This window comes from Adiantum capillus-veneris, chromosome 11, assembly GCF_014529385.1.
Source record: "Adiantum capillus-veneris isolate H3 chromosome 11, ASM1452938v2, whole genome shotgun sequence".
NCBI classification, from domain to species: Eukaryota; Viridiplantae; Streptophyta; class Polypodiopsida; order Polypodiales; family Pteridaceae; genus Adiantum; species Adiantum capillus-veneris.
In genome coordinates, this window is record NC_140941.1 from 137,788,004 (window position 1) to 137,801,091 (window position 13,088).

General features: G+C 38.5%; 1 protein-coding gene across 1 annotated transcript; it reads right to left on the reverse strand.

Annotated features, from left to right (window-relative positions):
• Window positions 1–1,993: 1,993 nt before the first annotated feature.
• Window positions 1,994–6,510, reverse strand: LOC147448095 (uncharacterized). The gene is made up of 5 exons (XM_086523748.1): window positions 5,302–6,510; window positions 4,717–5,115; window positions 3,989–4,512; window positions 2,149–2,220; window positions 1,994–2,060 (listed from the first exon to the last, which is right to left on the reverse strand). Exons 1-5 carry the CDS (start codon window positions 6,508–6,510, stop codon window positions 1,994–1,996), a joined length of 2,271 nt encoding a protein of 756 aa, XP_086379874.1.
• Between the last annotated feature and the right edge of the window lie 6,578 nt (window positions 6,511–13,088).

The following is a 13,088-nucleotide window of genomic DNA, read 5'->3' on the forward strand; positions in this document are numbered from 1 at the left end:
GACCTATGTGGCAAATCTTTGATTCAAGCATAATATATAGATATACACACACACATATACATAATTTATTTATTTATTTACACACACAAATACATACATGCATATACACACACACACATACATATACATAGATATATATACATACATACGTATATATATATATACTAGCTCGCGTGCCCCGCCTATCGGCGGGCCTCGCTCGCTCTTACCACCTCACTTTGTATGTGTTTGTGTGTGTGTGCATCTTTATACATTTCTCCATGACACACACACGATCGACACTCACACAATCGACACTTTCTATCTTTGGCCCCTTTAAACTACTCCTGGTACATTTAACCCCTTTTGCACACACACACACACACACACACACACACACACACACACACACACACACACACACACACACACACACACACACACACAGAGATTATATAAAATCACATGACTAAAGAGACATATTTTAAAAGAAAAAACAGTTGACATTATTGCCAAAAAGGCTTAGGAACATATCTGCATAGCACTCTAAGTCGTGCTATTTCAATAGGATCAAGATATTGCGTTGGAGCTCTACAAACTTCTCTCAAATCTATTTTTTGAACCCAGCTCAAGTAAATCTCGTAATGACGAATCAACCCAAGCTCTTGCTTTAAGAGCATGAGCCTAATGTTGGGAAAGAAATAGGGATCAAGCAACTTGATGTAAATCGTGTCCAACTCTTCATCTACATATGATCCCCAAACAGTGTAGTTTTTCTCAATCACTTCCCATGCTCATTGCCATCCCCGTTTAGCAGGTAACAAATTTTCTTCAAAGGCATCAACAATAAATTTTTTGGACACTTGGAAAAATATTCACAATTTCGTGGGCCATTTAATTGGTTACAAGAAAAGAAGACAACATTAGTACTCAAAGCTTAAAATGAGAGAGAGAGAGAGAGAGAGAGAGAGAGAGAGAGAAAGAGAGATGATCAACATGGCCACTTAAAACACTTTAAAAAAGTATCAGCGCAATATGAACACTTCAATTACTAATTGTCATGCCAAAAAGTGTCAAGAGGTTCATTAGGTCAAAGTTTTTACAACAACCTTAATTTTTTTTGTTTACAACGACTCATATTCTACTCTATAAGTGGACGGATGAGGATCATTCCAATATATCGCATTGATAAACTTCACAATTAATTTCAAAATGCAAACTCTTCATCCGAAATGTAAGATTTGTGATTGTGATATATCTTTCGCAACTGAATATCACAACCACAAACATTGACATGATAAATATCAACCATATGTAGTTCTTGTAGGACTCTCATCAATTTTATTTCGCTCAATATTTGTGACACTTTGCATAGTGTAATGCTTAACCGTCCACAATTTCCATACCACCCATTAGCATATGAATACACCCAATGATGCCACCAACACCACGTACCATATCTTTGACAAATGTACTCTTCCTTAACTTTCAAATATATAATCATCCTTATATGTATTGGGAGAATAGCCAATACATCATGACCCGTGTTAACCTACATTAGCAATTCACAAATCTCTCTCTCTCTTTCTCTCTCTCTCTCTCTCTCTCTCTCTCTCTCTCTCACACACACACACACACACACACACACACACACACACACACACACACACACACACATTAACCTATGTAGTAGATAAAAACCCACTTCAATAAGCCAACAATAACTAAAAAAATATGGTACTTAGAATGCATAAACAATGGATCAAAGTGTTCGATCATCTAGAGAAGTTGAGCCTACTACACACTCTACTTGGAACTCTCAAGATCCAAGGTCCGACACGTCGAACACTGCGACCGAGGCGTCGAGGTGATTGACCCAAAGAATAGATTCTAAACATCCATTCATTCACTCCATAGGGACCGTATGAAAAGTTACAATTGAGAGGGTGTTGCATATCTAACTCTCGTACAATGATTCGCATATCATCTATATCAAACTCTATGTGATAATAACCTACAACACTTCTAAAATATTGTGCTTCATTAATGCCAAGACAGAATGTCTGCAATAATATTGAAGCCTGCAATCAATATAACAACCAACCATTTAGACATAAAAAGTAACAACACATTTAACGTCATATGGATTCAAGTTCAAGCTATACGCACCGAAGGATCTCAAAATCCTCGACAATACGAACAATATCCTCAGCATGTGCAGGACCCTCCATAATGGAGGATCTAGAAAAAATGTTACACGTGTAAACATATAAAATAAAGGCAAAAAAGTTCTCATTCATGGTAAAAGTAAGTAACAAAGATAAGATTTTACATTTACATACCTCTAATATAAGTAGGTACATCATTGAGGGTGTACAAAACCATGATGTATCGTGCCATTCTTTATCTGCTCTAACAGCATAAATTTGGAAGTTTAAGAGGAACAAATATGAAATAGAATAAAGAAGACTTTGACGATCATGCCGTAGAGAATCATGTCTTTCTTTCTTTTGTTTTAGTGAAGGATTTGAGAGAGAGAGAGAGAGAGAGAGAGAGAGAGAGAGAGAGAGAGAGAGAGAGAGAGAGAGAGAGAGAGATGAATGAAAGCAATTCAGAAGACTTTGAAATTTCATAACTTCACAAAGAGACAATACAAAACAGTTATTCAAAGTGTAGCCTTCGAGAGACCACATTAGGGATTTTATAAGTCTAGGGACCTATGTTGTATACATTTTGCAAGATACGGGGTGGTGTTCCAACTTGAGTAAATATCCTCAATTGATATGGTGTAGTGCGGTCTCCAACAACCCCCACCTGTTGTGCATTGACTGGCCTCTTGTCACTCACAAACCAAATATTAACTTGAATTTGACGATGCTCGTGGTTCGAAGAAAAGGCAACATGGTAGTATCCAAGAACTTCCATGGACATATCTCTAACTAAGTATAGCAATTCATAAACACCTACGATGATAAAACCTCGATGGGAGTGATCTCTGCAAAGGCATCCATGAATATGTAGAGCAATAAAAGCTTAAAACTACAAATATACCATGTATAAAAACTCTTACAATATAATATGAGTTTGATCAAATAAGATCACCAAAAACATATTAGGAACTCTTCCCCTCCATTGCGGTGGATCTTCAATAGAGTAAGTCAATGTATAAGCCAATCTTCTCAAGAAAATAATAAGTCAAGTTAATAAACTAATTTAAAAGAGAAGATAAATACCTCGAATGAATTCAGTGATGTGACCCACTACATAGGAGGCACTGCGTCGAGGATCCGTTTGTGGGCAATACTTTGATCTAAGAGATATGAATAAAATTTAACATCAAGTGTGTCTGACTTTAAGTGAGAGCCACAATGTCAATTTGAACTTATTGTTATGAGCTCGCTAGTTGTAATACTTCTTTGAATACAATGTTTGGAGTGTAGTAACACTTCGCTTGAGTGTTTTCAGTATTGACAACAATCCTCATAGAAGCTCTACTTCGTACACATGACATTGCAATATACAACTGTCCATGAGAGAAGATTGATGATGCAAGATATAGACCAAGAATTCCAAGTGTTTGCCTTTGTGCTTTGTTGATAGTCATCCCAAAAGCAAGCCTGATTGGAAACTGACGACGCTTCATTTGAAATGGAAGCCCCTGATGGCTTCCAATAATAAAGTCAATCCTTGGAAGAAAAACTCTCTCTCCAATATTTGATCTTGTAACTATCTCTGCCTCAATTTCCTTATGATGAAATTGCTTACATATCAATCTAGTTCCGTTGCATAATCCATGTCTTGGATCCAAATTTCGCAGCAACATGATAGGAGCGTTTTCTTTCAAGACTAAAGCATGAGGTGGAAAACCACCACCAAGAGTAAGTCTATTCAAATATTCAATTGTGTACAAATGTGTGTTTTCCTCTGACATACAAATTGAATATGCACTTAGATACTCTTTGCAATCTCCATTCATTCTTTGCAATGCATAGTCATTAATTAAATCCACCTCTTTATTCCATGGAGCAAGTATTGCTCAATCTCTGAAAAAACTGCATGATCTTGCAAATGACACAAATCTCCATATATAAAGCTTAGAAGATCTGCCAAACTATTTCCTGGAAGCATCATGTGCGAAGGTATTTTGACTTTGTCTAAGTCTCCTCCATCATCCATAACCCCATTGCCAATATCAAGCACCCAACGGAAAAAACGTTGTTGAAGTGAATTTGAACCGCAATCAACTATACGCATATTTTTGGTAAGCCTCAGTATCTTCATGTATTTCCATATGTGAGAATGACACAATGAAGCATTTACAATGTCTGTACGACTACCTTTTGGTACAATAGGTAGTATTTGTCGAAAGTCACCTCCAAGAAAAATGACTTTTCCACCAAACAAAGTATCTCGCTGCATAATATCTCTTAAAGTTCTGTCCACTACTTCAAACGCATAGCGATGTGTCATGGGAGCTTCATCGCATATAAGTAAAGCTGCATTCCTTAGAAGTTCTGCCAGTTGACTTTTTACCTTTACATTGCAAGTTGCTTCAGAGTGGGGCTCCAAAGGTATCTTAAACCTAGAATGAGCAGTTCTTCCATTACTCAAAAGCAAAGCTGTAATACCCGAGGATGCACATGCAAGAGCAACTCTACAACTTCCTCGCACTCATGAAAGGAGTGCATTATATAAGTAAGGTTTTCCTGAGCCACCAGGACCATCTAGGAAACATACCTTCCCTGAATGTGTGTCAACAACTTGTAGCACTTGGTGATAAGCATCTCGCTGATCCTCATTTAAGGAAGTCTCCATACAATCTGCTATACTACACTGTTCATCAACATTGAACATTGTTTTTTCAGAAATAACACCATTTTCACTTAAGGATACCAATGTTGAGTCTATTGCAGGCAACATATAATCGCAAAGCCTCTTGCCATGTTGTTGCAAAAAGCATTCTATATGAAGCAAAACTTGATTTTTTGCCACATCAAATCGCACACTTGTATCTGAAATACGCATCCTTAGGGCATAAACATAGTCTTCACAAAATTCAGTACAAAACCTGTCCCAAAGAGAAGCCGGATGAAGTGGCTCACAAAAAACTAATATGATTGCAAATAGTTGTCTCAACTGCATTCCATTTTGAAAAAAAGATGCCTCTTGGAGGCAAATTGACCATTCTTCATCATCTTGCAATAATCCTCTAGCTATACATGCCTCCTTGTATGTATCATAGATGTGACCATCATACATACGCAAGTCTTCAAAACACTTACATCCCTTTCAAATATTGAGAAGCATTCGTAGGTAATAAACCTCACCAGTGGTAGGGACAATATTATACATTCTTCCAATAGAAACACCCTGTTGTCGTGGAGGCCAGACCTTTCGACTTTTATTCCATACCCAACCATTTGGAAAGTCAATATATGTGAAGCTATTTGCTTCAAGATAGTTTTGATTTGCAACAAACCATTCTGTTAAGGTAGTTTTTCTAGTTTGCTCATTATCTAGCAAATGTGATACATCATCACCATCTTGAAATGTAACCATATTCTGCAATGGAAGGTGTACTTGCAATCGTTGAATAGCTGGCCTTTCACTATGCATGTCGAAGCCAAGTATTCTCCACATAGCCTCAGATGCAGAAACATAACGTGCATTGAGATAACTCTTGATCTCATCAGTAGCTCCTTCACCATCTTGAAGGACAATAGTGGTTCGATCATGTCCCTTGTAGACGTACTTATAAAGATATTTCCCGGCAGTGACAGTTGAGCAAATCCCCACATTAATATGGTCTTGGTATCTTAGTGATAAGAGAGGGCTGTAAGGAACAACCCAACGATTATCTAAATTGTCATTTTTAAACATAACAAACCTTCCATCATCTCTTCTCATATACAAAGGATATCCACTTTTGTTTACATTTGTAGACGTAGAAAATGTTCGTGGAAACTTGAATCTACACTTACCATCAACCATACATGGAGAACATGGGTTCGAAGGACCACATGGCCCATGAACATTACAACGACTCACTACATCAAATAATTTTGGAAACACATTTCTGTCAGGGAGCTCTACACAAACCAACTTGTCATAGTGTAATGTCTCTGTGGGTTTATATTCGGATGCAAGTATCAACAATATATGTACATGACGAAGACCTCTCTTCTGAAACTCAATCACTGAAACATGTCCAATCGCCTCTCCAAATACGGCTTGCTTGATAAGTAAATGCATCATATCTTGGAACTTCTGATAAAACACTCGTATAGTCACATCAGGACTGTCAACAACACTTTGTCCAGGTAGTAATGCATCATCTATTTCCTTCCATCGTGGATTACATGTGAATGTGATGAAGAGATCCGATTTACTCCTACTACGAACAATTGCCATTGCATCTTGAAATAGTTGGCACATATATCTTGGACCTCCAACAAAAGACGATGGAAAAAAAATTCTACGGCCAACATTTTGACCTTCAGCCCTCTCTAAGCCATCTCTAGCCTCAACCATGTCAACCAATCCTTGGTACAATTCACCATGTTTTTTGGTTATTTTGCATCCACAAAACCTGTGACTCCTCTAGAGTACTATAAGAATCCACGACATACTGTTGTAATAGCCTACCTCCTTGAAGAAGACACTCCACAATATCATCTCTTATTTGTAAGCGAAAGACATAATATTGCTTTTGACTCAATTTTTTTCCATCGGTAGTCTGTAAATAAAGCCACACATCCTCTCCACTTGGAAATAATAAAACATACAATAAGGACATGTAAGCTCGATGCATGCTGGAGATTGTTTTTAAACCCCCGTGTCAAAAATTCAGTACAATGTCGTGATAGCCAATATTTCTATCATCCCCTTGTCCTGGCATAATTGCAGCAACTTTAGAACCCCTTGGAGCAAGATATTGCCAACCATCACAACAATGCTCTGCAATAATCATCCTCATATTGGGTACAATAGCATCTCCAGACAAAGAAGCAACAGATCGTAGAGCATTTGCATATTGATTTACTCTATGCATCATCACTTGTAAACACTCTAGAATACTACGATCTAAATTTGAAACATGATGCAATCTGTTGCTCAACTCATGTTCGGTATCAAAAAAATATAATTGTGCAAAGTGTTAAGTATGGAGCCTGATTTACCCTTGTAATTTTCTGTGGTAAAAGCGCACATTTGTAAGGCCCCCATTATGAGGAGAAGCCATTGTGCGTGAAGGAAAATCACTCACCGGAAACCAAAATTTTCACGGACAAGAATCAGGCGCAACTTTAGAGGCCTCGGGGGCGGAGGCCCCCGAGACTTTTTTTTTTTCGCCGGAATATTCCTTTTCGCTGGAATATTATGGCCGGCCGGCGGCCGAAAAGTGGTCGGAGAACAACCGGTCGGTTGGCCGGTGGCCAGTAGTCAATGGCCGATGGCTGGTGGTCGGAAGTCAATGGCCGGTGGCCGGTGGTCGGAAGTCAATGGCCAGTGGCCGGTGGCCGAATTCAAAAGCGGACTTGTCTTCTCAAGGGCGGCCACACATGGGCGGATTGGAGGGTCCGATTTGGACTTATTCGCACAAGGGCGGCTACACATGGCTGTCTCTCATAAGAGAGGGCAGCTTTTTTGGCCTATAAAAGGAGGCTATTTCTACACACATTTCATAGTGTGAAGTTGATGCAACAAGGTGAGTGTGAGGTGGTGAGAGTGAAGCAAGGCGGGAGCTCTATCAAGGGTTTAATCCCTTTGTAAACTACTTCTTCTTTTGAAGTGCTAAAGCCATTGAGTGGCTGGTTTCCCGTGGACGTAGCCCACATTGGGTGAACCACGTATATCGTGTGTACTCTCTCTCTCTCTCTACTCTATAATCTCTTGTGTGTGAAATCTATCTCTCTCCATTAAGTAATCTACTCAAAAATCTATTTAGCTATGTCTTATTTTCTAACACAAAGCGTGGGACTTCATTTTGTCCTTCGGCTGGCGCTAAGAACCAATGCTATGGTAGACAGAGCCGTGAACCTTAAAAGTGTATACACCTCTCTCACCATAATTAATAGTCTCATCGATATAGGCACCAAGAGACACAAATGCCAATGCATTATTATATCCTCAAATGTTTATACACCTCTCTCACCATAATTAATAGTCTCATCGATATGGGCACCAAGAGACACAAATGACAATGCATTATTATATCCTCAAATGTTTTGTAAGAACTGTCTACTTCTTGTTGTGGTTGAGCTCATCAAATCTTTCAATTCATTTGGTGGCTCATTCAAAGGAAGTAATTGGACTTTTCCATCAAAGCGACAATATTTACCCACAAATGTTTGAATAGTCTTTCCTTCGTCCTTCCAGGCCTTTACTCCACATTTGGAGCAAACATAATCTAAGCTTCCTAAGTTGTGCAACACACACTTTTTGGATAGAACTGGTGCCATAGACTTGTGATGTAAAAGGAGAGATGTTGGATATTCAAAGCGGATGGACAAACAGTGATTTTCTGCTTTAGAATAGTTTCCCTCTACTATGTTCATTGTTGTCATAATGTTCATGGATTCACAGTTTCCTTCATGTACATCATGCATGCTCTGTCTTTCATTGCACTCCAATAAAGTTCTAATAGTACTTTGTAGTGAATGACTTGTTCTCTCTCGTGATATTTGGCGCCTTGCCTTTTGCGAATCATCACATAGTCGACTACGTCGTGCATGACCAGGTGATAATATACGTGGTCCAGATACCATCTATGAAATTAGGTGCAAATAGATCTCATATAAATACGATTTTACCTGATATAATTTGGATCTGTCAACTAAAAGAACATCTTTATGCATAATAAAAATCAATATAAACTGGGACATCTAATTATATCCTCTAACCTAAATACATTTGACACATTGATAGTTACTCAATTAAAAAGTACAGTTTGATGAAGATACAACATAACATTACATATTTCTACCATAAGTAGGGCTAAATACATTTGACACAACGGCTTGACTCAATTAAAAAGAACACTTTGATGAAGATACAACAAAACATTACATATTTCTACCATTAGTAGGATTAGTAGGATTAGGTCATTGAGAAACTTGACGCTGCTTTGGTCGAACTAATCTAGCCAAAGCACTTGATTTATTTGAGGTAGCTCAAATATCTGAGAGTTTTGAACCTTGAACCTTTGTCAAAGCACCGAGCTTGTTGACGATACTTCTCAATCCTGGCATGATTTGTCGTAGATTATTGTCTTGCATTCGTCCTTTTGATTCACGTTGACTCCGCGAAGCCTCTTTTTGAAGATTCTCAATAGATGCCAATATCATCTTTTGAGAATCCTCAACTTTGGAAAGTTTCTCTCTCATGTATGCCTCACTCTCTAATCTCTGCAAGTTTGATGCTTTTGTCTCTTCTCGCAATTTCCATAGTATCCCAGTTTCAATCTCCAATGTAGAGCTTAAAGTTTCAACCACATCGGAGACATTAGTTTGCATTGTCTCCATCCTATTACAGGAGGCTTTGATCTCTAGCAAGGTGTCAATAATTTGCTTCTTCGAATTCCACTCGACATTTTGAGCTGCTCTCTTTGCCGCACGCACATTTCGAATACGAAGAGATGAAAGTATCTCCCATTCATTAACAGATGCACTATTCCTCCCGACATTTCGAGCTGCTCTCTTTGCTACACGCACATTGTGAATAGTAGGAAGAGATGACAATATCTCCTCTTCACCCCCTCATGCACTTACATGATATCAAGCCGTTGGTTTCAATAGCTAATGGAATGGCACAACTAATCTCCATTTTACAGTACACAAAAAACTACAGTGGTTGCAAAAGAGAAATGTGACAACCAAAGAGAAGGTTTGAATGCTTGTAAATTAAAAAGTAGCCCTCGCAGAATATTCACTTTTTAAGTGCTTGCTATTTTAGAATAAAAAAAATACATCATCTAAAGTTTTTCTGAATACCTGGTCAACCCCATCTACATTTGAAAATGGGAAAAGAGTGTTTAGCACTGGGACGCTTGAAATAGGCTCCTTATGATTCTCTATCTTATCAGGTCCTACAATGCTCTTTAGCGCATTAATTTTGCTATAAAATTCAGATATAGAACAACAACCTAGCTCAGAATCAAGGTAGAGACCATATGAGTATCCCATCTTTACTCGAATCTGCAAAAGGCGTAGGCTGTGAAACCATTGACTGGGATCATTCTGGATTCTGACAAACACCTGGTGAAAGGGTGTCCCATCTCGAGTCATGGAAGTGCGGTCGTTGGTTCTCCAAGCTTCTTCTATAGTAACACCCGGAAAGAAACCTCGAACAATGCTTTGAAAGAAGTCAGCTTTGTTTTCCGGAGAGTAGTGAATCATTATATGATCCATTACTATCTCCATCGCTTCCAATCCATGACCAAAACATTCAGCAGATACCCTAGGTGCCATAAAGTTCCTAAGAAAAAAAAGAGAGACATTGTAAGTGTAGTTGATCTAGGACTTCATCCACAAAACTTGACTTTACAATATGTCTCTTTAAATAAGTCCGTTTCTAGGTCTGTTTCCCATCCCTCTCTCTCCCTCTCCATCTCCCTCTCTCTCTCTCTCTCTCTCTCTCTCTCTGTCTCTCTCTCTCTCTCTCTCTCTCTCTCTCTCTCTCTTTCTCACTTTCACTCTATATCTAAAATTATAGGGTTCGGAAGCAATACTGGATCTTTCAATCACACGTGTTATTCTCTCTATCCAACCCTTTTTGAAATCTATAATGGTTTCATGTGATCTTCTATCCATGTGGTCACCTTTTGGTGATCAAACTATGGATTATTTTGAACTGTAATGCATATGTAAATGCATTAGGAGAGAAGCCCTCAGTTCGCATCATATGGAAAATAGATCAGTCCTTGCCTCTTTGGGACATCATCTCCTCCCACAATAATCAAACTCGGCATGATGTATAGAACAATCGGGTGTTTTATCTTATTGTTAAGAATAAGATGTTGATTGTCCAAATTCCCTCTTGATTTCTTACAACAGAGCACTTATAATATCCTTGGGATCTTTTGAAACTATTTGTATGAGAGTGACAAATTGGTTATGTTAACTATCATTGGAATAGCATATCTAAATTTGGAGGGTCTATCATTAGATAGATCCTTTAATACTTCCATAGACAGGACCCTAAAAACCTCTTGCTTATCACTATGAAGGCTCTCTTGGGCTTGCCTTTTGAGTATCATGTCTATAGGAATTGCTCTAGGCATTTACATCAAGCCCGAGATCTTTGGAAACCCTCTCTATGACATTAAAATCAACATCTTTGGATGGAATTATTACTCACATTTAACTCTCCCTACGTCTCTTTTGATCACATTACCATTACTCATATCATTGTTGTCTCTCTCTTTATCTCACTCACCTATAATTTTATTCACTTTGGTCTTTTTCTTCTCTCTCTCTCTCTAACACGGGAGCTACGAAGATCCAGAGTGCAGATGAAGATGGATTCTAGTAGTAGTAGTATTTTTGTTCTAGTCTTTTAGTACCCAGACATGGTCTCATAGGTCATTTTAGCCATTTAAAGATGTTAATACAACATTTCATTTTATTTCGTTAAAACTCTCTTCTTCTCGGGTGTGTGTGTGGGTGAGTGTGTGTGCCCTAATAAAAAGAGGAAAATGGTATAACCTTTCTTTCTCCCAAGTGTGGTAGTTTGGTTATGCCATTCCCCTGTATAATAGCAGGTCTTGAGTTCAACTCCTCGTCGACTGAATCTTTAAGGTCTGTTGGGATAGTTTCTTATGACGTTAAAAATCTCTTCTTCTTGGGTGTGTGTGCGCGCTAATGAAAAGAGTTAATTAAATGGTATAACGCTCTCGAGTTCAACCCCTCGTCATCTCTCTCGCTCTCTCCCTAATTGTTTTAATTCTCTTTGGTCTTTTTCTTTTCCCCTCTCTCTCTCTCTCTCTCTCTCTCTCTCTCTCTCTTTCTTTGTTTGTGTGTGTGTAGTGTGTGTGCGTGTATGTGTGTAAGTACCCTCCAATTGAGTTCATTTTCATCTCTCTGTCTGTCTATGTGTCTTTGTGCATGTGTGTGTTTTATTTCTATGTGTGTGAAGCCTTATGGACAATTTTGTGTCCTACAATGTTAAACCTCTCTACTTCTCGGGTGTGTGTGTGTGCGCTAATGAAAAGACAAAAATGGTATAACCTTTATGGGTTTTTTTTCTCAGTGGCCAAGAAGTTCTCTCTCTCTCTCTCTCTCTCTCTCTCTCTCTCTCTCTCTCTCTCTCTCTCTCTAACACGGGAGCAGCGTTATACCAAAGTGCAGATGAAGATGGATTCTAGTAGTAGTAGTAGTAGTATTTTTGTTCTAGTCTTTTAGTACCCAGACATGGTATCAGACTAACAATTTTGTAATAGTTTGGTCTCATACGTCATTTTAGCCATTTAAAGATGTTAATATAACATTTCATTTTATTTCGTTAAAACTCTTCTTCTCGGGTGTGTGTGTGGGTGAGTGTGTGTGCCCTAATAAAAAGAGGAAAATGGAATAACCTTTCTCTCTCCCAAGTGTGGTAGTTTGGTTATGCCATTCCCCTGTATAATAGTAGGTCTTGAGTTCAACTCCTCTTTAAGGTCTGTTGGGATAGTTTCCTATGATGTTAAAACTCTCTTCTTCTTGGGTGTGTGTGTGCGCTAATGAAAAGAGTTAATTAAATGGTATAACGCTCTCAAGTTCAACCCATCGTCATTTCTCTCTCTCTCTCTCTCTCTCTCTCTCTTTGTTTGTGTGTGTGTGTGTGTGTAGTGTGTGTGCGTGTATGTGTGTAAGTACCCTCCAATTGAGTTCATTTTCATCTTTCTATTTCTCTATGTGTCTTTGTGCATGTGTATGTTTTATTTCTATGTGTGTGAAGCCTTATGGACGATTTTGTGTCCTACAATGTTAAAACTCTCTAATTCTCGGGTGTGTGTGTGTGTGTGTGCGTGCGCGCGCTAATGAAAAGAAAAAAATTGTATAACCTTTATGGGTTTTTTGTCTCAGTGGCCAAGGAGTTCTTTTCTCTCTCTCTCTACCACGGGAGCTACGGAG

Coding starts and splice junctions, on each gene's coding strand:
- LOC147448095 (XM_086523748.1), bottom strand. CDS start 6,510: ATGGTTGAGGCTAGAGATGGCTTAGAGAGGGCTGAAGGTCAAAATGTT. Junction 5,116..5,301: donor TTGTCCCTACCACTGGTGAG/GTTTATTACCTA, acceptor AATGGAATGCAG/TTGAGACAACTATTTGCAAT. Junction 4,513..4,716: donor TTGACACACATTCAGGGAAG/GTATGTTTCCTA, acceptor TGCAATGTAAAG/GTAAAAAGTCAACTGGCAGA.